At 38.5% G+C, this 27453-nt stretch overlaps 1 protein-coding gene across 3 annotated transcripts in view; it reads right to left on the bottom strand.

Annotated features, from left to right (window-relative positions):
- The window catches only part of LDAH (lipid droplet associated hydrolase), a 116406-nt gene that overhangs the window by 32749 nt on the left and 56204 nt on the right, over window positions 1–27453 (bottom strand). For all 3 annotated transcript variants that reach the window (XM_071548279.1, XM_071548278.1, XM_071548280.1), the window contains one exon: window positions 8207–8447. In XM_071548279.1, coding sequence (XP_071404380.1) covers window positions 8207–8447 — 241 coding nt within the window. The remainder of the gene's footprint in view (window positions 1–8206; window positions 8448–27453) is intronic.

The following is a 27453-nucleotide window of genomic DNA, read 5'->3' as shown; positions in this document are numbered from 1 at the left end:
AGCTGTGCTTGAGAGAGCACAGTGGAGGCTAAAGGCAAAAATAAAGTTATTCAACAATTTTACTCAGGTGCTTTACGAACAATAGATGCTTTGTTGAGAAGTACTTTTGTGATGAAGCATGTGCAGGTGAAGTGGGGTGTGTGATGGAAACTGAAATGTCTATGGTGTTAATCCTGCCCTAAGTTACTTTGGAAAAACTCCCATCATCTTTAAATGACAGAACTATCCCTTAGGTAGAAAAATTCATCTCCAGTTTAAGCTCTCACATATCATGCAGATTACTGTGATGATGGCATTTCTGTGGGGTCCAGACTTTGGCCATGGAAAGCGTCTGCTTTTTATCCTCCAAGAGGGGCAGGTGTAGCTGGTGCTCAGTCCACAGGGAATGGCCAGGATGGACAGTCTTCAACATGTCTACACTGTGGTTCCTGCCTGAGCTCTACTGGAATCACTCTGCTTTACTGGGCAAGGGTTTATGCAGGTGAGTAGCTACACAGAGATCAGTTTAAGTGCTCTTATGGAGTGGGACCTGACACTGACTCTTTCTTGAGAAAGCCTCATGGAATTCAGCGACTGGACCACCTATCCTTTCAACAAGGTAAACTTCCTCCCACCCCAGCTGGTGCAGCTCTGATTAGTATGAAAGGTGAACTTTATACCACTTTATATTGCATTAAACATAACCCACTGTTTATAAAGCTCATTTTAAATACACCTGACCACTGCACTAATCATCAAGTAATCTCCTGTGCCTATGGGTTTGCGCAAGGTAAGCCAGCATTTCCTCCACAGATCCATAAAGACTCTGCAAGCATTTTCTCCTTGTCAATACCATCACATTAAAGAATCAGTGAGTGCTGGTGGACATTCTCATGACAAGGAGTAGCAGCAAAGTGGATTGCCATATTGTTTGAGCTACTGTAGGAATTAAATCCAAACCAGTGTCCCCTTCAGGTACATGGAATGACAGGTGCTGCATTAGTTAGCAGGTTTACAAATGTCATTTTCAAAAAAAACCTTATTCCAAGGACCAATGGGTATATTTCATTTTTAAATAAACATTTTATTTTTAAATTTACCCATGGGTATATTTTTTGCATAAGTGATTTGTTGGTACTGTATGATGAAGCAGTTTGATGAATCAAGCTAAATCCCCAATCAGTAAACACAAGTCATGAGAGAGCCAGGAGCTCTACTTCAGACACCTCTGAGACAAAAGTCATGAACCTACTGCAGGAGGGACTCCTTCCCCTGAATTCAGGGTGTTCTGTATTGGCCTTGGGGAAAATAAAGTGCCAACTGGCAGATGACTGTTTGGCATAAGCTAACGCAAAGCAGCTGTAGCACTTAACTGGCATATACCTATTTTTTACATCCTTTCTGCTTTTTTGATGCTACCTCTTCCTTTTCCATTCCATTTGCAACACACCATTAGACTTGCTGTGAATTTGTCAGAGTAAATCATATCCCTGGGGATGAAACCTCACCGGGGTGAATAAACAATCACCCCTTCCCCAACAAAATCCCAACTGTGCCTCACATTTCATGGAAATGATCAGCAGTTCCACTATCAAAACATTCACGCCTTATGAGTAATATTTATGATGGGAGCTTTTTATGTTGGGTTCCCTCCCCTTCTAGAAGAAAAAGAGGAATAATTAACAGAAATAAACCCAGTGAGAAATTTCCACATTACTACTATTATTTTCATAAGGCTTTCACAGAAAAGTAAAAGCTTTTGCAAGTAATAAAAGTCCTCATTAAACATCTTTCTTTCTTTCTTTTGGAAATGGGGTAAATTATGATGCAGATTGACTTTAAAAAACAAATAGGACTATAAATACATGAAAGTCATTGCCTTCCTCCAGTAATTCAATACGAGCATCCTACTTTAAAATAAGGAAAAGTTTAGTTCACTCACAGAAAGAATAAAGCAGATGTGAGGTTTTTCCGTCAGCTTAAGTGCTGCTTGGTAAGGTGAGTTGTCCGACTACATTAAACAAACATTTTAGTCAGGCATCACACAGGAAAATAAACAGTAGCAGAGGAAACATGAAAATATTAAAGACTGTTATTCTTTGGCCCCTTTTCCTGCGAGGCAGGTGATAAAATATTACAGTGTTTCCACAGGTAAGGAAACACGCTCTTAAACACTTTGCAGAAATACATATTACGATCATCACTTAAAATGTCAGAAGTGGACAGGACTCAACTGTGACAACACACAGGAGCCTGCTGAGAAACTCTGCAGGAGCAGAGGATTTGGCACACTGGGCTAGGCTGCTGGGCTACCTAAAGCAGCCTTCTGGCCGCAGAAAATTCAGAGAGAGATAAAAACTAACTTGTAGGAGACAGCTACAGAGTTACCTGATTGCAGGACAGACTTCTCTTGAATCATTATTAATTAGATGCTAATGAGAGGGAGGGACATTATCTACTATATCATTTTTGTCCTCTTTCTGTCCCACTGGGCATCAAAGAATGCACATGGGAAGAAGAGAGGAGACATGCTGAGCTTCATCCTTTTTGCCCACTGGTGATATACTGCACTATAGTGCACTGATGTAACATCATTAGACAATGATTTCTGTTCGACATGAGATTTTGTCTACCTATCCATCATGTCTGAAATTCTACACATGTTTAAATATAAAAGTAGGAAAAGATCCTTGAAACTATTTCTGCATTATAGCCAGAAGTTATCTAATTCTTACATCCATGAGGAGAAACAAATCACTTTTTACTACCAGGGCTTTGATTTCAGTTAGCCCGGAAAAACAACTTGAAAATGTCCTGGTTTGGGTTAGTTTGGGTTCAAAGATCTCCACAGTTGCCCAGTGGTGAGAGGAGAGGGAAAGCTTTTACTCTCTTGCCCACTATGAAAAATGCAAGTGTGAGATTGCAAGGTGCTACCTGAAATCCTGTGGTATCAGTTGCTGTCTCTACTTCAAAATGTGGTGCATGCCCACCAGCCTGTCCAGCAGTGTGGTTTGAGGAAGATGCTCATGACTAACATACACATATATATTTATAAGGTTAAACTAATGACTAGGCAGGTTCAGTTGATCAATTGCTGTCCCAGGATGTAGGTCTAGATACAGTTCTGCTGCTGACCAGCAATGTGATGCTGGGCAATAGCTCATGGCCTGTCTTAGACATTGGATTCTTTTTTAAACATGCTGGTACAGCGTTTGAAAGAGTAACACCTAGATGAGAATATAATGCACATCTCCCTTTTGGCCATGCATGCCTCAGCGGACAGGTTTCATTACACTCAGCACGGAAGGTAGAGCTCTTTTGATTTTGTTCTGTAAAACAATATAAAAATCAGAAGAACTACGCCTTCTGTGCTGAATTTAGTTGTGCTCATCATAAATTTTGTCCCTTTCAGGAGTTAAATTTCAGTTTCAGTGCAAGAAAAGAACACGACTTTCATTTCAAAGTAAAGAAAGAAAACTAAATTTTAGATATGTAATTATATAGCTTTTTAAAATACTCTTTTGGGGGCAAAAACTCATTACAGCATTTCAGGTGTGCTTGTTTCTCAAGTGCTTACCTAATACTTTAAACACTTGTTTTTAACTCTGAAAAATACCAGCAGCATTGGTGGAGGTGCCATTGAATTCCAAAAGCATAACACCAGGCACTGTCTTTACCTAAGTATTTTGGTTAGATGGGTATTTCCACAGCCTTTGAGACCCAAAAAATGAACTCTGCAAAAATTTGCCATCTTGCTTGTAAGGAAATGGAGGCAGAAATGTAAAATGAGATTTTGAAGAAGGCAGGAAACAAATAACAGGACTCTCACTAGAGACCAGCAGCTGTGAATTGTAATGCAGCCAAAGTATGAGATACCTGACTGTCCTGGCAGCAAGGGTAAAGGCTGCATGGACAATTCAGACAGCACTGTTTTCTGATATCTGAAGCAAAATGAACAGTCAGTAGACACTGAGTGGGATTTATCTCCTCTACTTTTATGTTTCTAATGGAGGAGAGCGAGTCCCTTTGTGGTCAGTAAAGTGCAGCAGTCATCTGCAAGGTGTGATTCACCTGTCCTACCTTAGATGCCATTTATTTGGACAGTATGATGTTGACAGAGGTTAGATGACGATCACCCATTATGTTGTATTTAAAATCTCTCTGACAAGTAAGAAAGAACTGGAAAGAAACAGATCTCAAGCCATAACTCCCAAGGCTGGGATAATTCATACCCAGAATGCAATTTTCCAGTTGGCTCCCTGGAGATAAAATTCTAACGTAACTTAGGCAATGTAAAAGCTTCTGTTCCATTTTCACAGTGGCTGGAAGCTTACATTTCATCGGCTTTTGATGTAAATTTATCTCCCAGATGCTATTTGATAGTTCTGCAAAATTTATCCTACAAGAAAACTTTACGGCTCTTCAGGGATGTAATTTTGCCATCCTGTACATCAGCAGCTACTGCTGAGAGATGAGCCTCAATACCTCAGCTGGGACTTTCACTTCCAATACAGTCCTGTGGACATAGAAGTGGAGTGCCTGAAACTGCCTTAGCCCTTTTTCCACTGTAAAGTGAGGGAAATTTAAACACTCAAACACTCCTCATGAAATCTGAATGCTTCCACACTTGAGATAAAATCTGAATACAAACTCTCAAGTTCAATCTCAGTTCTTTGTCTTACAACATCTCTTGTATGCTTGAATTAAACTAGGAATCTACTGTTTCCAGTTTTCACTTGTGTGACAGCCTAAACTCATCTGGAAGCCTCGTTTCAGGTTTCCCAGTCCCCTCCTTCCCGACCTGCCCCTGCAGCACAGAGCAGACCTCCCCCTGCTGCAGCCTGCAGTGCTCCCCTGCTCCCCGACCAGGTTAAACAAACAGGGAGATTCCTTCAGGGAAGTCACAGGTTCAAGATCACAAAGGACCCACCTCATTTGGGCCAGTTGGAGGTTTTTCTTGTTATTGTGCTTATCTGTGTCTTCCCTGTCATCCAGACGTTAACCTCTGACCTACGAGCCTGCCTCTCGAAAAAGCTGTGCAGTGTTTACCCATTATGTAATGTCTGTGCTTTTGTGGAAATTTTACTGAAACAAATGGAGGAAGTTTGCCAGTCAAATGGCTGGACAATAAATCCTGTCCTGTGCAGATACAATGGTTTACTGTCACTGTAAGTCTGCTACTGGCATCTGTCACCGAAGAAATGTTTACAAATTTCAGGGCACTGGAGTGCCAAAGTATTCCAGCACTGCAGGACTGTGCATGATTTGTAGAACCAGCACCACTTTGCTAGATATGGGTAGCCTTGTTTTGCTAGCCTGAATAAACAGAGTGACAATGTTTCAGATAACTCAGGGTCACTAATGTTCAATTTTTATGTCTATTCATCTCCTACATCCATGAATACAAGTACCCAAATGCTTGTTTTCCTGGTGTAATACTTTTTCTGCCTTAAGATATCTTTGTTATCCAGGTAAGCAAAGACCCTCCAGCCCCTTTTGCTTTATTATTTATACACTGTCTCTTCCCATCTTTCCTTACAATCCATTTTCCTTACAGTACTGTCTGTCCTGTTTCCCCTTTGGGACAAAACATTACATGACGATCCCTTTCTGCACAGTGTCATTGCAATTCCTCCTGCCATGTGACTGGGGCTTCTACGTGTCATCAACTATGAAGTCTGCACAACAGTAAGACATGTGTGGATAAGAAACAGGAATAAACATAATTTGGAACAGTGGGACAAATAGGTAATACAATTCTTCCTTCACTGACTCTTTCAACAAAGGGCCTGATCCTGCTGCCACTGAATGGAGCTTTTCACTCTCGGCAGCAACGAGAGAAACACTTGGTCTTAGAGTTCCGCTCTAATTAAGTTTTCAAATCCCATTTCCTTTCAGAGGAGAGAAAACATTGTTGTGACTAAGCTTTGGATATGGTAACAAATCCCTGGCATGCTGGTTTGTTTTAACGGACGTGGTAGTTTTAAGGAAACTTTTACCATCTTTTCTGCCCTTAATCACAGCTTTTATTACAATTACAGTAATGCAACAGAGGTACATGCCAAAGGCAATATGCCTATTTTTAATGAGTTGACATCCTGGAGAGGAGACACAACTTCATTTGCTGAACATTTCTGAATCATATCTACTAATTTATTATGGGACAAGGAAATGTTCGAAAAAGCATCTACCATAAATCCAGAGGCTTCAGCAGCTCACAGCTGAGCAGTCCCATAAGACAGACTCAGTTGTTGTGTTAGGTTTAGCAAATTTTTGCTGAATGGTAACATTTTCTATTGTCCTCAAACAATAAAAGAGAAGGTTAACAAGCAATATCCGGAAAGCCCAAAGATTATTAATCCATGCATGTGGTCCTGAGTCACTGGGCTGTAAAACATCATCAGTTTCTAAAGATGAAACCAAAGGGGAATTCTGCTTCAGAGAGATGATATCACAAGCCCAAAGGAACTAGTTGCATCAATAAAGCCTATTTATGCAAGTTTTACAAGACATTGGCTCCCAGGGGCTTTCATTCTGGTATAATTAATTCAGCCAATCAGCTGAACATAGGGAGAGATCATATGCTAGGAGTGAAGGGCCTTCAGGCTAGTTTCTTGCCTCAATTTACCTTACAGCTCAGACACAGGTCAGACACTGGTGCACACAGGAAGCTACAACAGGCTGACAGGTACACATCAACTGGGGCTCATTCACCTGGGGACTGAAGAGCTTGGAGAGACAGGTTTTAACAGCAGCACACAAAATCCGCTCTGTTAAATTATTCCTGCTGCTGCTGTTATCTGGGCCAAACAACACATACAAACAATGGCTGGCCATGCTTTTTTGGAGGTTAACACAGGCCAAGGACCATTTCCAATACAACCCTGGCAGTGTATAACCTGCTTTTTAGAAGTAAAAGTTTATCTGTGGGGACCAGAGAAGGATTCCTGGCTTGTGGAAATGTGACCCCACAGTCCTCCACATACCTTTTGTCTGAGACACAATAGTCAAAGGAAGATGCTTGAACACCTATTGTAGGTATGACTGCGTGCTTGCTTTCTCCTCAGTCACCAGGAAACTGACATAAATTAATAGGAAATCAAGCAACAAACTAAAGGACTTCAATCAGAAATGCCCATTATCAATCAGGAGCCTGATTTTGGCAGGCACAGGGTCCTGCAATGAAGTGACTGTCACAATGTTCAGTTTGTACAACATAACTGGGGCTGTCTGTGTTGGCAGTAAGAACTTTCACTGCCCATCCTTCTTCCAGTCTCTGCACAGTCCTATAGAATGCCTCCCACACAGACTAACATATCCATAGATCCACGAAAGGTAATGGACCTTGCTGCAATCCCAGTTACTCTGCCACATCTGTTTGGACCATTAGTAGGTAAAGTTTAACTGATAGAAGACAGAGCCCAACTGGAAATGTAGGAATGTGTTTTTACTACCATTAATGCAATCAAAACTTCCTTCTTGCTATTATTACTGTGTTAGCACGTCAATTCTACTCCAAATTGTTTTGAACTGCTAACTTACCAAAATACCTGGAGTATAGCACAATCCACATTCTGGTTTTCATTCTAAACTTAACATAATTTATCCAAAATTATTCCCCTTCTTAAATTTTCTCTTGCTAGAATGTGCAAAATATGCATACAATATGCACCGGAGGAACGTTAATCTTTCTCTTTATGACAAAAAAAGTGCTGAAATTCTGTGCATAAAGGAACTTCTATGTGTCTTTGTAGGCTGAAGGCTCTTTTCTGAATTTACCAATATTCCAGTTGAGATGGCAGTCTATACAGCTGGCTAAATCATAGCTTTAAAAGAACAGATGCAAAGAACCCTTTGTGAAACTGATTAGTGATTTACATTCATCATCCAGTATGAATGAAATGCAAAAAGTAAGCAGACATAAGTCACATAAACTAGATTGTAAAAAGAGTGTTTTAATCACATGAGAAATTACGTTAGTAGTATAGGTCAGTTTTCTTACAAAATATATATTCTTTGGGAAAATATTTTCTTAATTTCCCCTTATGATTTTTTTATTGACTCATTTGAGATTTTCCTGTACCCCGGTCTTAATTTCAGAGCAGATCAGACCTGCTATTCTTAAAAACTTAGGCTTTAATATTAAGCTTTTGTCCACAAAACTAAATCAACACTTACTAAACGAGAAAAACATAAAAGATAGTTTTAACACAGAAAAGGTGCTCACCAATGCAGTCGACGCTGAAGAGATTTATGGAGGTTGTTATGGAAGACTCATCACAGGTCTTCATTCCTCGCAGTGCAAAGCGCACCAGGGAGGCCTTGACGCCCTCGGGCAGGAAGGACAGCAGGTAGACAGGCATGTAGAGAGCGTAGCGGAGCTTGCACAGCAGTGGGGTCATGAGCTTCCCCTGCGGGGACTGAGCCATGCGCTCGATCGTCGGGAACAGCAGCACAGAGCGAAGAACCTGCCAGGCCACAAGAAAACGACTGTCAGAGGAGTCCCACAGCACCACAGCCCAGCCTAGGAGGCTGAACGTGTAAATGAGTCTCCCACTTGAACAGAAATTGGGTTTACTGGTGTGTTTCCAGGTGAGTTGTGTTCCAGGATTTGTGGAGCACCCAGGTTAAATTTTTTAAAAGATGAAGTAAACAATTAAATAGTTATGAAATGCTCAGTTTTATGACACAACAGAGAAGAACTTCAGAGGTGAGTGGCCTTTGGGGATCATGATGTACCTGGAAACACCAGCACCGCTGGCTCCAGCAGGAGTAACCCCAGCAGAGGGCAGCAGGCAGGAGCCCTCTGCTCAGCCCCGGTGGGCTATTTATGTCAGGAAAAGCACACTGCTTTTTATTTCATCTGGAAAACTATTTTTTGTATGTAAACCAACCAAATTTATAAAAACATCAGCTGCTGTGATGGTAACTTCACAGACTGATAACACACAAGGTTTTCAATCTTCAGTTCAATACAGGTAAAACTTGTCAGAACAAGAATCGAAGCACACAGCCCTTTCACTACGGTGTGTATGCTGGCACATAATATCACTTTGTGTATATTATAACGAAACAGACATATTCTATACCTGGTAATTAGTTTATGTTATGATAACAGAATATACTGTAGCCTTAAAATACAAAGAGATTAAATAAAAATCCACCCACACTCATCGAAAGTGAATTAATATACCTACTCTCAGCTACACTTCCATGTTAAGATCAAGCAAATATTCTAAAAGGATAATTGCAACTTCTTCTCTAAGTAAAAATATGTTGCAAAAATTCACACAGGAAAAAGCATCAAAGGCACAAAATTAACAGTACCAACAAAGTAAAATAAGAGAGATTCTGGATATTGCATTTGCAAATAATTAGGTATAAGCAGCTGGGCTTTTTTGGTGACTCAAGATAAAAGAACCTGATGCAGTTACATATGCCTGCTTATTGCACGTCATTGTACATGCTGTGCAAATTAGATTAGTATTTTTGCAAAAAATATTTTAAAATAATTGTTCTTATTCTCAGAAGAAACTCAGCTAGTGTACGCCACTGCATCTGTGCGCAGCACCCCCGGTCTTAGCAGCTCTCCAAGAGCACAGGACATGTCACCAAGTGATGCTTACAAGATCTGGGCATTGTAACATAGCAAACAGCAAACATTCAGGAAATGTGACAAAATCACAGACTCCTTTAGGTTGGAAAAGGCCTTTAAGATCATTGAGTTCAACCCTTAACCAGGCACTGCCATATCCACCACTAAAACAAGTACCAGAGTGCCACATGTACACATCATTTAAATATCTCCAGGGATGGTGATTCAACCACTTTCCTAGGTAGCCTGTTCCAGAGTTTGACAACCCTTTCCTAATATTCATTCTAAACCTACCCTGGCACAACTTCCGGCCACTTTCTCTTGTCCTTATAACTTGCTTCTTTGGAAAGCAGACCAACTCCCACCTTGCTACAGCCTCCTTTCATGTAGTTGTAGAGAGCAACAAGATTTCCCTGAGCCTCCTTGTCTCCAATAGACTCCCTCAGCCGCTCCTCATAAGACTTGTGATCTAGACTATTCACCAGCTCTGTTGCCTTTCTCAGGACATACTCCAGCACCTCAATGTCTTTCTTGTAGTGAGTGACCCAAAACTGAACACAGGGCTTCAGGTGCAGCCTCACCAGTGCCCAGCACAGGGGGACGATCCTGCTGGCCACAGGACACACATTTGAGTGTCTAAGCTGTGTAGCAGGTCACCAACCATTTCTCCTCAGATTACTGGGGCTTCAGTCTGCTTACTGTCCCTGTCTTCCAGCTCAAGGACCTTGATACCTGGAGAGCAACTGGTCAGAGAAAGGTATTGATCTGCTGGCTCTTCCTGTTCCTTCTCTCATGATTCCCTGCAGTTGGAATAGAAAGAAGAAACACTACTTGTGTTCCTGATTCCTTAACCAGTTGCCCCACTGCCCTGAAGTCTCTTTTGAGTGCCTTCAGACTGCTTATTGCAACGTCATCACCACCTATCTGAAAAATCAATAATGGATAATAATCCAAGAGCCATACCAGGGTGGGAAGATTTCTCTTTCACATCTTTAACCTGGGACCCAGGGAGGCAGCAGGTTCTGTAAGAAGTCGGTCCTTCTGTTCCCTTCACGAGTCTCCTATGAAAATGACCAGTCTTTTTTTATGGATGCAGTTTTGACACAGGGTGTAGGGTGACAACCCCAGTGACACCTCCAATCCATGTGAATCATTGTCCTGGTTATTGTACTTGCAGACTCTCACACCTGTTATTCCAGAGCACCTGGAGAGGTGGGGCAGTCTCAGAGGAGACACACTGGCTGTGCCAGGCAGGAACTTGTTGCCATTGCCCCCTATCCCTCAAGTCACTGTGTTCAGCCAGGCAGAGAGAGGGCAGGGAACCCTCCATGTCATGCATCCATCATCAGAAACCTGCCACACTATCCTTTTCACAGTATTTAAAAAGCAGATTTTGAAAGTGCTATTTATATAAAATACAGAACTATTTTAAGAAATCCTTCTACTTTCCAGCTGATCCCACTTTGGTTTGGGAAAAATACCTTCTCAGGGAAATCAATCCAGGGCCTCTTTTTATTAAAGGCAACCAGCAGCTGAAGTATAGGAATGCAAAACTTGTACTAAATTATATGGTGATTTTGTGATACTTCAGCTAGGAGCTCATCCCAAACTGTTGTGAACTAAAGCAGATTTGACCTGCGTTCCCAGGCACACTTTAATCCCTTGACATTGCAGTTTATACATACAGGATTAGTTGCTTGGAGGGCTGTACTAATCACTGGGGAAGCTGCTAAATCTTGGAGGAAAAAGGACAAACCATAAAAGCTGCTACAATGTCCTGTGCATTCCTGCATTTTGTAATGGCAGACATACCTTTAAAATATGGTGGTAAGATGGAGGATAATTTTACTTCTTTTTTTTTTTTAAGTCTTTTTCTCTTAGTAGAGAAATGTAAAATTCATAATTTTAAAACACTTATCAACTATTTCTTAGTTTACTAATACATTCCTGAGCCAGTATTTTGAAATGTGCATTTTCCAGTAGAATTGCTAAAAAATGTTCAACTTCTTTGCAACAGAACTGCAGATACAACAGATTTAGCCCATTTTATGACAATGACACATATGATTATAAAAAATATGTCATATTTGTGTCTTGAAAAAAGTGAACCAGAAATATTCAGGTAAAATAAAGGAATTTAATAAGATTCAAATGGTGAATAATGTTCTTTTACTTTTCAAGTGCCTGGATCTTAACTACATGCAATTAACACCAGCTGAAATCAGGTAGATGGCACAGAATTATATTTCAATTAAAACTTTCAGGATTATTATAAGACCAGTGAAAATATAATTAGAGAGAGAAATCTGGATTCACCTGGTTTAAAATATTCCCAATTCAATATCCAGTGATTTTCATCTTTTAAGCACATGAAAAAGCAGAGAGGTGGGCAACTAGAGACACAGGTCACAGAGATTCAGGCGGGTCTGGGGACCACAGAGAGTTGGTGGATTAATCTACTGAAGGCAAACACACTCTGTGTCCAGGAGTTGCTGAGACTTATGGGTTGTATCACCTACCCTTGCTGCACTTTAGTCAACCCACTAAAAATAGTATATGTACTATATAGTACGAATTATACTGGAATTGTCACTGTTGATTGTTGTGACAATAAACAGTATTTGTAAAACTGTCACTCAGTTTGTTTACCAGCTATTTATTTATCATGCTATTAAACCGCAAGATTTCAACACTCCACATGACGCATACAATTAAGTTCAATGTTCAAGGCATAGATGCTCTTTGGGTTAGTCACCAAGCAGCTGCTTCTATTTGATTAATAATTTTTAACTCTAAATTTCAGAGGGCTCAAGACTTGAATGTTTCAAGGGTCTATGACTCAGAGTGTCAGAAGTTCTACATCTTTTTAAGGACTCAAAGCTAACATTACCTGTGAACTCTTCACAGAATTCATGTGGGTGCCAAGACAGCTCCTTGTCCCTAGTCAAGCAGCATGAATATGTGTGAGTATATATATATATACATACACATATACATATCACTGAGAAAATGAAGTCTGAGCATGTGTCCAGAGAACAAGCTACCCTAACAACCCAAAATGTTCTGCCCTTTATTCCTTCAACACACACCACATAGGAAGGTGTAGGAACATCAAGAGTTTTCCTTTTGCCCCTGTTTATATACTTTGGTGTTTAGAATGATCAGTCAGTCCATCAGCTTCTAGAATGTATGACCTGCACAGTAAATTTTAGAACACAGAGGGAAGAGAAACTACTTATTTTATGAGAGAAGTGAGCTCTTGAAGTACAGATTATTAAATACTCATTCCCTAAAAGCACGGAATTGACCATGGCACTTTGTTTAGGAAGGATCCCTAAATGAATATGATTCACTTGATGTGATTTCTGCTTCCTATCACATTAAAGAATAAAACAAAGGCTTTCTCAAAACTACCTAAGTAAAGAGTACATACACTTCTGTACACTTAGGCTTTCTTTTCAGCTTTTAATCTACCTGAAATAAAGGTGACAACTGAATACCATTAGGACTTCTCTGAATAATGGTTATGTCAACATGTTTTGGATTTGCAGAAATAGTTGGAAGTTTTTCCTGTTTTGATTAAAATGAGAACATAGTACAAAAAGCCAAACAACTAAATTTACAGTAAGTTGTGTTTATCACTGCACAATTTAATAGTCTGAACCACACCAGCAAAGGATTTTTGTAAAACGTTTAAATAATTTCCTTATAAAGCCACTAAAAGTATGCGAATCCGATAAAGCTAAAAAAACGCCTACAGCAATATTTTTCATTAGTGCCCTCTACTGAAAGAGTTGAAATATATTCATCAGCTATTATTTAAAGTTTGAGTGGGTAATGCTAATTGTACAGGGACTGGTAAATGCCAGCGCTGAGGAAGCAAAGCCATGCTTAAACACTGGATGCCACTCACAACCAGTATTCAAAAAAAGTGACTCAATTTTCAGAGCAGTTAAGTCCTATGATGTCAACGAGAGGAGCTCAATACTTTTGAAACGTGCCAGTTTCTATTACACAAGAAATGCTGGTTACAGACTTGGGCAGCCCAGGTGTGTGCCTTCCTGAGCTCACACAGCTGAGGGCCCCCAGAGAGCTGTCACACTGTGCCACCTGCTCTTAATCCAGAGAGATGTTTTGCTAAGATAAATAAAATGGGAGAGAACAGTAGGCAGGATGTGTAAAGGCAGACACTGACTGACAGAAAGGAGCAGGAGCCATTCGAAAGATTTGTTTCAGAAGAGACCTCAAGTAGGTGAATTTATTAATTACAGCCAGGCTTTCTCAGTCCTGTCTCTTGCAGAGACCATCCCTGCTCATCACAGCCCACAGATAAGCTCAGATATCTCTAGTATAGTGGTAAAACAACAAGACTGGCCCACTGAAGACAGTATCAGAAAGTTAAACCTCCTCAAAAATAATTCACTGCTTTGCTCTGACTTTAATGGCAGATGCAGCAGTTGCTGGAGGCTCACATTGACTTTTGAGCAGGGAAAGTTTTAGAAAGCATCTGCAACTGCTGCATAACCTGCTCTTGATCACTGAGGTAGCAGAAATGATTAATACAATAACCATCAACAAAAAGATCATACGACTCAGATCCCATTATGAGTTACTCAACTCAGAGCGCACCTAGAACTCAGAGATCCAATCAGTGGGCAGGAGCAAGGCAGCAATCCATCGTGTTTTACAGTGGACCCATCACACCAATTGATGCTCAGTGATGAAGCACCCAAGCACAGCCACACAGCCCTGCTCCACAACCACAGCATCACTGCATGCATGGCTTCAAATCGCAGGGCTGGAAAGTTTTACTTAAAATTCCCTTAAAACCCCATGAAAAGCAAAAGCTGGTTCTCTGTTGAAAGCAGCACTTCTTTTGATATATTTTAGTTCATCTCATCTATTAGTTTGTTATTCCTCTGTTGTGTTGGCAGAGGAAAAGCCATTATCTGTCAGGTGAAACCTAGTAAATTTTTCAAAGATAACATAAAGATGCACTTAGTGGTAATCTACAGGTTACCACATTAATCACAATTGCTTCTACTCGGTATGCAGAAACCTGCAGGCAAAACAAGGAGGATCAGGGAAGTATTCCCAACTTCACTGCCAAGCTGTGCCGAGCAGATTTCCAACAAAACACACAGGACAAACCAGACAGTGTTGGCTTCAGCTGTTCCCTCACCAGAACAGGACTTGCCCCTCCACTGTGTTCAGTCATGAATTATACATAATATAATAAATAAAATGCTATATATAATACAGTATAATATTATGTAGTGTATACATACAATATAATAAAATATATAAATACAGAGTTCTGTTTTAAAATCTTGAATAATTTCTTCGTCTGTACAATATGCCATTTCATTTGCTGTACTGTCTATCACAGTTCAGTAACAACAAACCCACAGGATTTTGTGACAGCAAAAGACCTAAAGAATGAACAGAAGTGATAAAAAAATATTTTTCTCCTGGTGTGAAGTCAGGAAAAAAATGTGTGCGCATTCTTCTGTTTTATCTTATGGATCTCCTGTGATTCTAAACAAATGTTTGGGCCTATTAAATAAGCAACAAAACAAGTATTTCAAACATAGTTAATAGAAGAACATATCACTGATGATTTCAAAGTGCTTTGTAAGAATTAAGCTTTTCATGAACAAATAAACTGAAGTTCAATGACTCCACAGGAAAATACACATTGTGAAAGCAGGAATATTTAAAACGACTGTGTGGTAATTCACAATCCTCTGCTCTAAGCAAAGCTTAATTTTCTGGGTAACCAAACCCTTTCTGAAAAACAAAGGGGTAAAAAAATGTAAATAAACAACATTTTGTAGAAAATGCTGTATTTTTTGTTACAACAAATGTCATGGTGGCTTAGATTGTTAGTGTCTGCTCAGTGGAAGGGAATCTTCTGTTACCATCTTCTATAGCACCCTTCCAACATACAGGGGGTTACAGAACAGGGCAGGGGCATGTGAACTTGATTTCACACTTTCAGATGAAATTTTCTACATTTCCTATTTCTTAGTGCTGAAATTTGCGCTTTGGCATTAGATGCATTTAAATTTTTCTATTATTTTCATTCCAGATTTCTAATTTTATTATGTATAATCTGTGAAACTGAGAGAAGGATTTAATTTTCTATGAAAATCGTTTGTGTATGAAGAGCATAATTTGCTCCCTGCAGAGCTGTGTTAGTCTTCCAAACAAAAGCAGAGTTAGTGTATGCAACTCTCTGAGCATGCTGTTAAAACTCTAAATAATACACTTAAATGTTCTCTCATGGGCTGAAGAAATTCCTGCTAAGAAAAGTAAACTTTCTGAGTGCCACCAGCAGCAGCACAGTGATGTTTCTTGCTCAGATTCACTAAGGGGCATTTGAATTTCCACAGTTTGAGAAGAGATTGGATCAAGGATCAAGGATTAATCACAATGCCTTTTGGTAGAATTTTCTCAGGCATACTGAGGATCCAGCTAGGGATCAATTTCTTTTAGGGAATCAACACACACAGGGCTGTGAAGGCCTGTGAAGGATGTGCAGACACTCACAGGCAGAACTTCTCTAACAGTACCTGAAGAAATTACAGTTCAGTTGAGCAGAACTACTTGGTGCCATCTGTCAGCTTTTTCATGTAGGTGAGAGCAGAGCAGTGTAAATGCAACAGGACAAAAGCAGGGAGCAATGTGCTTCAAAATGAACATGATTTACATCCAGGATGTTGTTTTCCTTTTACAGAGGCACAAATGCACCCAAACAGTAGCACCAAAGACACAAACACAAGTATGTAACCACTGAATGTACTTTTAAGGACTGAGAAAGCAAGCATGCAAGCAGTCTAGAGATCCATTTACCAAATAAGCTTTGGATTGAATTTTGCTTGACAATGTTACCTCTAAGGCATTAGGCTCTGGTAGTGCCTTGGGTACCTGCCAAGTCCAACATATGAACACATGCACACACCAACCAGGTACATGCTTCTCATTCTTTGCTGAATAAATACAGCAATACCTAGAGATCCCCATCCAGTACTCTGGTTACATGAATATTAATGACATCTTACACTAAAAGAGCAAATTCATAAATACAGTAAAGTATGCATACATGCATAGAGCGGAGCTACGCCAGAACAGCAGTATGACAGACAGTTCTCTTTGTTAGTAAAGCAATAACCTAAGCTTTATCATATCAGACACTGATTTTTGATTATCCTGCATGCTTTTTTCTCCTTTGGATGCCTTCTGTAAACACAAAGAGGTGAAACTAGGAGAAAGATTTTTAACACCTAAAATGTGCTAAAAATTGTGTCAACTAATCTGCATCATAACATCAGTGCTGGTAAGTGAAATTGGGCTAGGACCTAGGCTCCAGCACCAACACCTTTTACTAATGTTCTCTGGCACGATTTTGTCCAAAGCCAGATGTCCTGAGATAACATCTGGGCACAGGTTAGAAAATAACACAGACCAAGGACTCTCCTAAATACAGAATGTATGTGAAATAATCATTTTTGGAGCTAGCAGGAAAGGAGAAGGCTTCACTATTGGAATCTAAGCTGTATTTTGCCACTTGCTGTCAAGAGCCCCCAGATGGGCCCTGGTTTGTTTTATAGAGAAAAATACTTTAAACACTAGTTTTAGCATATCTATCTCATTCAATGAGTACCTTGAACTGTTCAGAGAGATTTAATAATCAATTTTGCCTACATAAGACTCTAAACACACTGTGTGTCATCCCTGGCAATCATATACAGATCCTCCTTCTGTTATCAAGAGATCATTCATCAGATGCTTAGCAAGCAAAAAATAGCCAGTCACTAACTCTATGTCTCTACATACATAGGTGTTAATGGTATCTGCTGAAATCACACCATGAAATGGTGGGAAAATAACTGAGAATAAACTTTTGCCCTTTTCAGAGTTCATTTTCATCCAGTGTTGTCCAAGTTTGCTACCGGATTTTAACTGAGGTGCCTGTGTTAGGAGTCAAATCACTCCAAAATTCCTAAGTGAAGTCAATCATGGACGGATCTTCAAAGATATCAAATGAACTAAGCTCACTTTCTAGTAGCATCTTCTGCTTCCCACTAACTACAGAGGACCTAAGACTTCTAATTGGGAGCTTCATAATATAGAACAAAATGAGAGAAGCAGAGCACACTTTTAAATAAATACTTTGAGGGGAACAATTGCTACTACTGAGCACTATTTGAGCAACTGTTCTCTAGAAGAGATCCATTCATAGCAGTGTATGATATTGAACATCAAAACTACTATGTAAATATATTGGTGCTCCTTAACATAGTAATGTGAAAAGATCAGAATTTAGCATTTACTTCTGTAAAAGCTGAAGATATGCAGATATTCTGGTATTTGGTCAGTGTTTGAATATCTGATTTTCAAATTACAAACAGGCAGCATAAGACAAGAAGCTAGAAGTATTTCACACTGACTGTCAACACCAATTTTGTAGCTAGACTGCAGTTTCCATGGACATAGTGCTTCAGAAGTACAGAAACCCTCAAAAGAACACCCACCTTCACTCCACTCCCCAGACTCGAAAGAGGTGGTATAATGATGAGGTTCTGTTAAGCTAAATTTGGTATTTTAAATATTCATCTCACTGAACCAACTTGGAAGCTACTACTATCTTTAAATATGCCCAGAAAAAGTAATCTAAAGCATGAATGAGTAGGAAAAAACCTGGCATATAATTCAGCTGCAAGGATATGGGGAAGATAGTGACATGCAAGTTGCAATACGATATGGTACATAAAGCAAATGAGAGAGAAGCTCTGCAACTTCATCTTACATACAGTGAGGAAACTCAGTGTCAGAGGCAGCTTTGCGTCTGCAAGACAGTGCAGATTGTATACTGTGCTCTACATCCTAAATGGAAAGATTTCAACCAAAAGTCAGCCACACATACAGACTAAAATTAACAAGAGGCTAGGATGATAAAATCTCTGAAGGAATTATAAATAGTGAAAAAGCTATGAATAGCTTAGCAAAATGGCAGCAAAAAAGGAAAAGAAATATACCACTTTGGGAGGAGAAAACCAATCTAACATTATATGCAAAGGTTTTACCCCTCCTCCAAAAAAAAATCAGAAAAAACCCTGACATTGAGAATGCTATGGAAAAAATATTTCTCTCTAATTCAAATAATTCTGTTAATAAGATGAACTTTTCAACACTTCAACACAAGACTGATCATTAAACCCAGTTCGAAACAGTTCTGCATTTCCTTTTCATCAAGCTATAAGAAATCCTCCAGCACCCAATGAGAAATTTTATGATGCCTTGGAAAAAGATCTATATCCATAAAACTGATGATCCAGCACAGAATGATAACATGGCAGACTCACAGCACTACCACTGTCATGGGCCCCCTGTTCTGATATGGAACTCATTAAATTAAAATATTTTTAAAAGCCCAGGAAAGGATTTCTTTTCAGTCAACTTTTAGTTAGAAAATGCAACTGAAATGAAACACAGAGATCCATGCTAACAGAGAATACCTTTCTGATTTCAAATCTTTGATAAATTTTACTGTGAGCATGTAAACAGGGTTTCCAGAGTTATGGAGAACACTGTATATACTGTCTACCTGTGGTCAATCTTTACTGCTTCCAAGGAAGGCGTATGAGGGCACAGAAGCTGCATCTCCAAGTCAGCAAAAAATATTTGTTGGACAACTACGGGAAAATCCATAAACAGGAGTTTAGGTACTGAAATCTAATGCATACTTTATACTAACGATTAAATTTCATACACATACATACAAATGACATTTGCAATATTTACATGGTGCAAAAATGACAGGCACCACATTAAGCATATTCTCTTAGCTTTTTTACAGTCATTTCCATTAACCACTGACATTAACTAAAAACAATATAGGTTTCTTATTTGTTACTTATTTGGATGGTTACCCTAGATTTATTATTTTCATGTCCAGAAACTAATTTCAAATTTCTGAATTTATTTATATCTATCTGATCTCATAAAATATTGCATTCTAATATAACATAGTAGATAATTACATAAAAATTTTATTTTTCTCTGTATTTGTAATGTTTATAGAAGGCACTCATATACACATAATGAGGTTAAAAGAGCCAAGATCTCTAGAGCTCCTCCCATAATTTAGGTTCCTTATTACATTCCTAGGCTTTCCCTCTACTTATTTCAGTCTGAATTTCTCTTTCTTCAAAAGAGCTGGCTTGAAGTTACCCAGTATGATAGCACTTAGGCTTTTCTGTCCTATAAACTATATTACACTTGACTAAAATGTGACATGTATCATTCATCTTCCCAAGAGCACTGATGGAGACCCTTAGCCCTTTATTTATATTCCATTACTCCACACACACAGTGAGAAAAACAAGCTTTTCTTAAACCTTATCTGTGCAAATATGACTTGTGAGATGTGTAAGAAACAGTAAATGGAGAGAATATGAAGAAAACACTTTTTAGTCCCTTTCCTGCACACCCAGACTTTTAATTCTTACAATGTATGTACAGCAGACAAGGTTGCCTCGTTAAAGTGCTTTGCTGATATGGATGTCTTCTCAACCTTCTCACTCGTGTTCCTTGGCCCGATTGTCACTCAAAGGTCAAGCAAGGCCACAGTCAGCAAGAGTTGAGGCACGGGAGAAGTGGTAGCCAAGCTCTAATCAATGTCTCCTCTAGAGATCTGCAAAGCAGCTAGAAATTCGTAGCATACTTTTAACAAAACAATATCGCCTTATTATTGTGCTGCATCACATCCTAAGCTCAGGTTGGCTGTTTGACAAGGGCTGTCTCCTCTCCAAGTGCTGTTTTCTGTTTATCTTTGATGTCAGAGATGTCTCTGCCTCTTGGTATCTGGTGTATTCTCCTTTGTTCATGTTTAACTTCATGTTGTTATAGATAAAACTTCTTGTAGCTTACTCTATTAGACTGGGATAGTCAATTCAGTGTGATGAAGAGACCACTCGTGTTTCCCTGTGACCACAGGTACAACCCCTGCAGCCCCTTCTCACCTCTGCAAAACTATTACTGACCGTAAGGGAGTTGGTCAACTTAGATAGGTCTCCATCACTTGAATTACAAAACAAGAACTTCAGAGGCTACAACAGGCTGGCTTCAGGGTAACTTAAATTCAAACAACCACATAGCCCATGCTTTTAGCTGTTCCTATTTGGAACCATATAGAAACTATCAGCTCTATGGGTTCTTTGGGAAGCAGCGTACGTAGGTATATACTTCTTGGAAGGTTTCTCTAAGAAACATCACACATATAAATCTTCCTGAACAACTCAGAAATGTATTGTTTCCAAATATTTCAACAGCATTAACTTCATTCAAGACACAGAGTAATGAAAGAAACAGGGCATAATCTTCACACCTCCACAGTGTTCTACAACAGTACCAACTGTTGAAAAATGTAAGGTTATACTAAGATTCTTTTTTCTAAGGGAAGATTAAAGTTTTATGCTGTCCTCAGTGATATCAGACAAAGTCACTATTTGTAAATGGAACATAAGTATATGTAAGAAAAGTAACAGTTAATGAATTCTAAGACAAAACTTCCTTTTTGTGTATGCTCGTTTGTATTTCCTAACCCTCAGTTTTCTTGTATCATGCTTTTGAAGTTGTCAAATGTAAAACAATGAATCACAACAAACTGAATTTTTATCTTTTAGGTTATTTAACTTATAGTTACTGCCATTCAACATATACCTCATTCAACATCTGAATTTGACCCACTATGTTCAAATAAATATATATATATATATCTAAATAAACCAAACATTTTTCAAATAAATTAAAATTTCAGCTTATTTTTTTACTATTTTCTTTCAGCTTCTACCTGATGATATAAATAGCAGGCAATATTCTCCTCTGTTTAAAACACTCAACAGTGATCACATGGTTTTTTCCATGTGCTGGCACCTTCTTTATTTGACATACATTATCCAATTTTATTTGAAGTACATCTTTAAGGCTGTGCTTCCTGGCAGTTCCACTTGGATGGAAACAACATTCAAGGACCAGCATTTTTGGTAACGTACTTGTGTTTCAAACTGTGATCTCCAGTGTAACAACAAATACAGTGCAGGGTACAATGATTACACCCTTAGGTATGTAGACCTGAGTGTCACTTGCACCAAGGTGAGGTGTAACTAAATTTATGTCTATTTTAAGACCACTTTCCACTGACTTAGCATAAATTTGATTCTGGGCCATATAGGGTGCAGTCCTGCATCCAAACTCATTGGACCAGCCAAATGAAGAGTCCTGTTAAAACCTGAATCACAATCAGCCTTTCACAGTACTAACTTTTGTGCTGTATTATTAGGAGAATACTAAAAGCTCCCTTCTTTGTTTAATTACAAAAGAACTGAAATGGGACAAAATCAACTGAGGATATATCTTTCCAGAGCAAGAATGTGAGAGGCAAGGAAACCTTGGTAGTATCCAACTTCAGCTGCTAAGAGTAAGAAATCACTTTTGTCAACAGTGGTCACAAGCAGAGTAATCAAAAAGGCAGAGCCCTAAAGAGACTTCACCGTGTCCGATATCCTATTGAATACTTCTGGTCCTTTGTGATTCCCCCTGCTACATGTCTGGGGGTGTGATCTTGCTCCTTGAAACGAGTGGCAAAATTTTCATCAATTTAATATGTGTTACTTCTGCCCCATGAATAAATTCTGATATAAGGATATATTTTTCAGTTATTAAATGTGACAGTCTACGGCCAATGTAGATCTCACCTAAGATATGGTATTCCCAGCTTTAAAACCAAGACTCTTACCTATTTTTGGATAGACAGACAAAGACCATGGCTGCCATAAAGCACTGATCACTGTAGTTAGAGATTAACCTCTTAGATTGGCAAGTAAATTGAGGCCTTTCACAATTCCTTTTGAAACCCATATGCTTTCAAACACACCTTTCAAAAGGTGTCAGCATTTTCCCTGTACCTGACTTCCAATACTGAAGCCTATTTGATAGCAACAGGAAAGGGAGCATCCATACCTCACCTTACAAGTGGGTCACAGCACAGGAAAAAATTATCTGTTGTTTCACATTACTTGAAATATTTTCCAGTAAGAAATACTCCTAGAATTTTTCCAGCTGAAGGCCAGAATTCTGCTAAATACACAAAAGACTCAGAAGTGTTCTCTACAGACACTGCAAACTATTTTTTAACAGGTCAGCTCTACATACTGAACTATTTGCAAATTATTAAAAATATAAAAAATATTAAACACACAGACTGTTCATTACATTTACAAGTCTCACAGGGCTGAAATGCAAATTACTCTGTACTACAAATATTTGGGTAACTGAAAACTTGCCCAAAATGTTTGAATTAAAAAAAAAAAAAAGAAAAAAGTAAAAGCCTTTTTATGGGTTAAGGTAATAATGAGAAAACTGTTCTCCCAAAAATCTGTATCTTATTGTTGGACTGAAAATAGTTTAATAGAGAAAATATTGACAGGGCAGTATTTTACATAGAGGATTAAGCCCCATCAAAGTGGGCAATGTCATTCCATCTACAAGGGAACTGCCAAAGGAGACGGCCAAAATTTGCAACGGTGTGATAATACCAGCAGGGATGGATTTGTTGCTATTATGATTAAAGCATATAAACAGAAGAAGATTAGGAGGGGTGAGAGTGAAAAGAGAGGAAGAATAGTTTATTGGTTGGAAGAAGGGCAGGGAGAAGCTTATGTTGGAATGCAGTGTCACAGTTACACACCATAAAGCTTTCAGTTGCTCCCATTACATGAATGTCAGAACACAGCTGCCACTTTCCAGCAGAAATTCTTTCCGTTTTCTTTTTGGAAGTACAGGGTGCGTTTTTTTTTTCAGTGTAGCACTCCCATGAGATCACTGCACTGCATCTGCAAGTACCCCTACAGCACTGGACTGGTAAATGTAATCCTTGTAGATGTGCTCTGGGACATTCACCATTTGGATTCACCAACAATATGTACTTAAATTGGAAAGATGGCTCAAGCAAGACAAAGCATTAAGAATTAGTTTTTGTGTTGTCTTGAACTAAGAGTCATCAATGTATAACCACACCTACCAATAAATCTCAATGACAATCCATTTGGTTTAAGGAAATGTGGCTGAACAAGGTGAATGAGAAACTAGCCTTCCAATTATAATCTCATTTTCACAGAGATTCACCTACTATTCTGAGTTGGAAGGGACCCACAAGGATCATCGAGTCCAACTCTTAAGTCAATGGCCCACACAGGGGATTGAACCCATGACCTTGGCATTATTGCTGATAGAAAGGAAAGGCCCTAATTTTCCATCAGGGCCTTGAGATCCTTGGACTTCTATTTTCAAGTGCTCCACTCAAGACATTTGGAAGGGGTTATTTTATCACTTACTGAAGTCAGCCCTCTACAAGGCATCCAGTCAACGTAAAGCCAAAGGCATCTTGGCTTACAAGGTTAGTAGTCAGACAAAGAAAGCTGAGCTGGAATTGAATGTTGGAAGATCAGTCCACTACCATTTTAACCAATTAAACTGCCTTAGTTAATGATGTGCTCTGGAGGAAGAAGAACAGTCAGCTTCTGCCTTGTGATACCAGTGAAGAACAGGATGGGCGTCAGGAGGTACACACTGAGCAGAACTTTGTATAGTTGTTAAAAGAAGAAAAGAAAAAAGGAATATTTTAGTTTCAAGATAGAACTTACATCCCAAAGTCTTGTCAGGGTATCAGAAGAAGAGAATAAGAGAGAGGAGGGAGTGAGGAATTCTCTCAGTCAGCTCATTTTTCCATCCTTGCTTTGACCTTTCCAGAACTGCAAGCATTTTAAAGAAGGGAAAAATACAAAATTCCTTCCTTTGCAATACTACAGAGTGCTGCTAGCCTTAATTACTATGACAAATGGAATATAGGCAGGAATCTGCTAGGAGAGTGAAATTATCGTATCTAATTTATCACACAAATAAAACTGGTCATCAGGTAGTAAGGGCTTTAGTTCAACTGCGAACAGGAATTTGTAGAATTTCTTTAAATTGCCAATGCCAGGTAAAAAGTCTAAACTCTGCCAGCTGCCATTAAAGGTCACAAATTATATTCATTGAGAACTGGGGTTTGTATCTTTCATCTCAGTAAAATACACTTACAATAGTCACATTACTGTTTTAAAATAGAGGAGCATAAATTCAATATTTTCAAGAACAATTAGGACTCAGTAAATTCTGCTCCTTAAACAGAACTATGCTTTGTTTTGGAATTTTAAATGGAGCGGAATGTTCTTAAATTTTTCCAGTGACTAGAAATGTTGTAACAAAGTTAGTAGAAGCACACTTTCATTAAATCAATTGAACTTTCTTACAGGATTCCAGAGGTAATAAGTTTGTTAGATACATTGTTGCTTCTGGACTCGCACTTAGATATATATCTAACACTGAATTCCACATGAAAGGGCAAACTCCAACGATATTTTTCACAAAATGCCACAGTTAGGTACACTTGCATCCAAACAACAGAAATCAAGTATTTAAAATATTTACATACTGAAATAAATAGAAAAGGAAGCACACTTCCATTATATTTAATTTTGAAGATAACTTCAGTCATAAGAGTGCAGAGGGGGATTCCTAAATCTAGGGCTTGATTTAGTTGCCTCAATATAGGTTTACAGTCACTGTACACATCCTCAGGTGTCTGAAAAGATCCATGGTGGCACTGGCAAAAACTCCTCTAAAATAATCAACAATCAATGCAGTGCTAAAAACATACAGGTAAAAAAAGCCTCCAGTATTTGCCTGAACTTAATTTAGCCGTGTATTAGAAATGCTCTAAATGAAGTGAATGTACTGTCTAAGCTCAGAGATATTGTAACTGTTTTTTATAAAGTTTGTGTCTCTTTCTGATTCCTTTCACTCCTGCAATGAACTCTTCAAAAAGGACACACCATCCTTGGAATAGAAGCCAATGCAGCAGAAAACCATGGGGAATGAACAAATTAACAATATGGCAGAGTAGGAAATATTTCCAATTGAAACCCTGTCAGTTCTAAGTAACCTCTTCTAACTGGAAGATCCAAGCCAAGTTCTTCCCCACTCTTTTGAGTAACTATCATATACAGCACAGGCAGGAGCTGACAAAGCAACTCAACTTATTTGGTGAGGACTAAAGATTGACAAAAAAAATCACATTTTAATAAAGAGCTACTAGGAACAGATACTGGCTCTTACAGTTACAAGCCACGGTCAAAGTTTAACTACTTGCTTGTAAATTCTATGTTCAAAAACTCCACAATGTGCCCTCACCTGCTCCTTTTATAAACAGTTCTTCAATGTCCTAACTGATTGCTTTCTCCTGTTCTCTACTAATATTAAAACAGCATGAAAACTGCAGATTTCTGGCTCTGTTTTCTTCTGTAAAAGCATATTAACTGCAGTAGAAAAACAAAAAACAATTCAAGCTATGTGCGACATATACTGAATTCCAATCGCTTGCTCCAACTCTCTGAAGACTTGAGACTCTCATTTTCAAGTGCACACATCTGCAGACAGGATGTCAAAAGATCACACCACCCAGCATAAAAAGTTCTTTGGGAAATCTGGCTTTCAAAATGGTGTTGAGCTCTTCTTAAAATATATGTCATAAATCCTAATTGTTTTTGAAACTCAATTCGTGTTACATGTTTATGATTCTCTCATTTTTATCAAATCACTTATTTATTACAATACAAATTTAAATTTCTGGAGATTCAAAATAATAAAACTTTATTAAAAAGTCAGTAAAAATTCACAGCACTTAACAAATCCTTTTATTCTGCCATTTACCATTTTAGCCATCTGTTTATTTTTACTCCATTTCCTCTTCATTCTTATGTTTTACTTTGGATTCTTGATGAATGATAATAGATTCCACTTTTCAGTTTATTTTTCTTTCTTTTATGTTTGCACATTTGGTCACCTTTATGTCTTTTAACTTCCTAGAAAAAGAAATTATTTATAGATTTATCTGAATTTTGACTACATACATCTGCAATCACGTTTCATAAGCAGTGAAATAAACACAGCTATTAAAAAATACCCAAGTCTCTTGAAATTAAAATTATTGCTCTTTATGCTTTCCTACTTCAAATCATCACTGACTAGAATCTTGCTTTTCATATTGTTTCTATATTCCACTGAGCAGTAAAGCAGTATGTTAAACATGGTGACAGAAGCTGAAGTTTCAATGAACATTTTGAACAAAGTAAGATTTTACATAGAAAATCTTGGGAATGAAGTTTTTCCTCAGGTCTTCTTTATGATCTAAACAAGGAAATCTCAGGGCAATGTTATTATTGACTCTGAATTCTCACTCTTAAAAATGTGATAAATGTTAAAAAAAAGAACTTGGATTCATCTGCTCCGGAATTAGGATTTGACAGACACAGTGCTACTGATTTCATCAAGCTTGTCTTTTAATTGCACTAGACATCAATTTTAACTAAATTAATACTTCTGCTTTTAATTATCACTTTACTATTTACCAGTCTTATCTGATCTTCAGCATTTCTGGACTGCAAGTTTTCTTGACTCAGAAAAACACTGAACTATATATAATTTAGTATTTCCCATAAAGTTCTAGGACTGAGCAGGTGATATCTACCTACCTCACCCACTTCAAAAACCATACAAGATATGCTATGCATACACATGGCAAATGCGTCTGTTCAGAAATACATTATTTGTTTTCAAAATACATATAAAGTAGTATTAAGAATGAATTTTATATACTTTTTCCCCCAAAGTCTTTTCTAAAAGGCAAAACAGAGATTTAATACTTACTGTGCCTTATCTTTCTGGTATCTCTCTGCCTCTGTTTTGAGAGACATTTAGGGTTCAAATCCTAAGAC

Source organism: Pithys albifrons, chromosome 2 (assembly GCF_047495875.1).
Source record: "Pithys albifrons albifrons isolate INPA30051 chromosome 2, PitAlb_v1, whole genome shotgun sequence".
Taxonomy (NCBI): Eukaryota; Metazoa; Chordata; class Aves; order Passeriformes; family Thamnophilidae; genus Pithys; species Pithys albifrons.
Note: the sequence above shows the minus strand (reverse complement) of the source record. Positions and strands in the feature narration are given on the sequence as shown.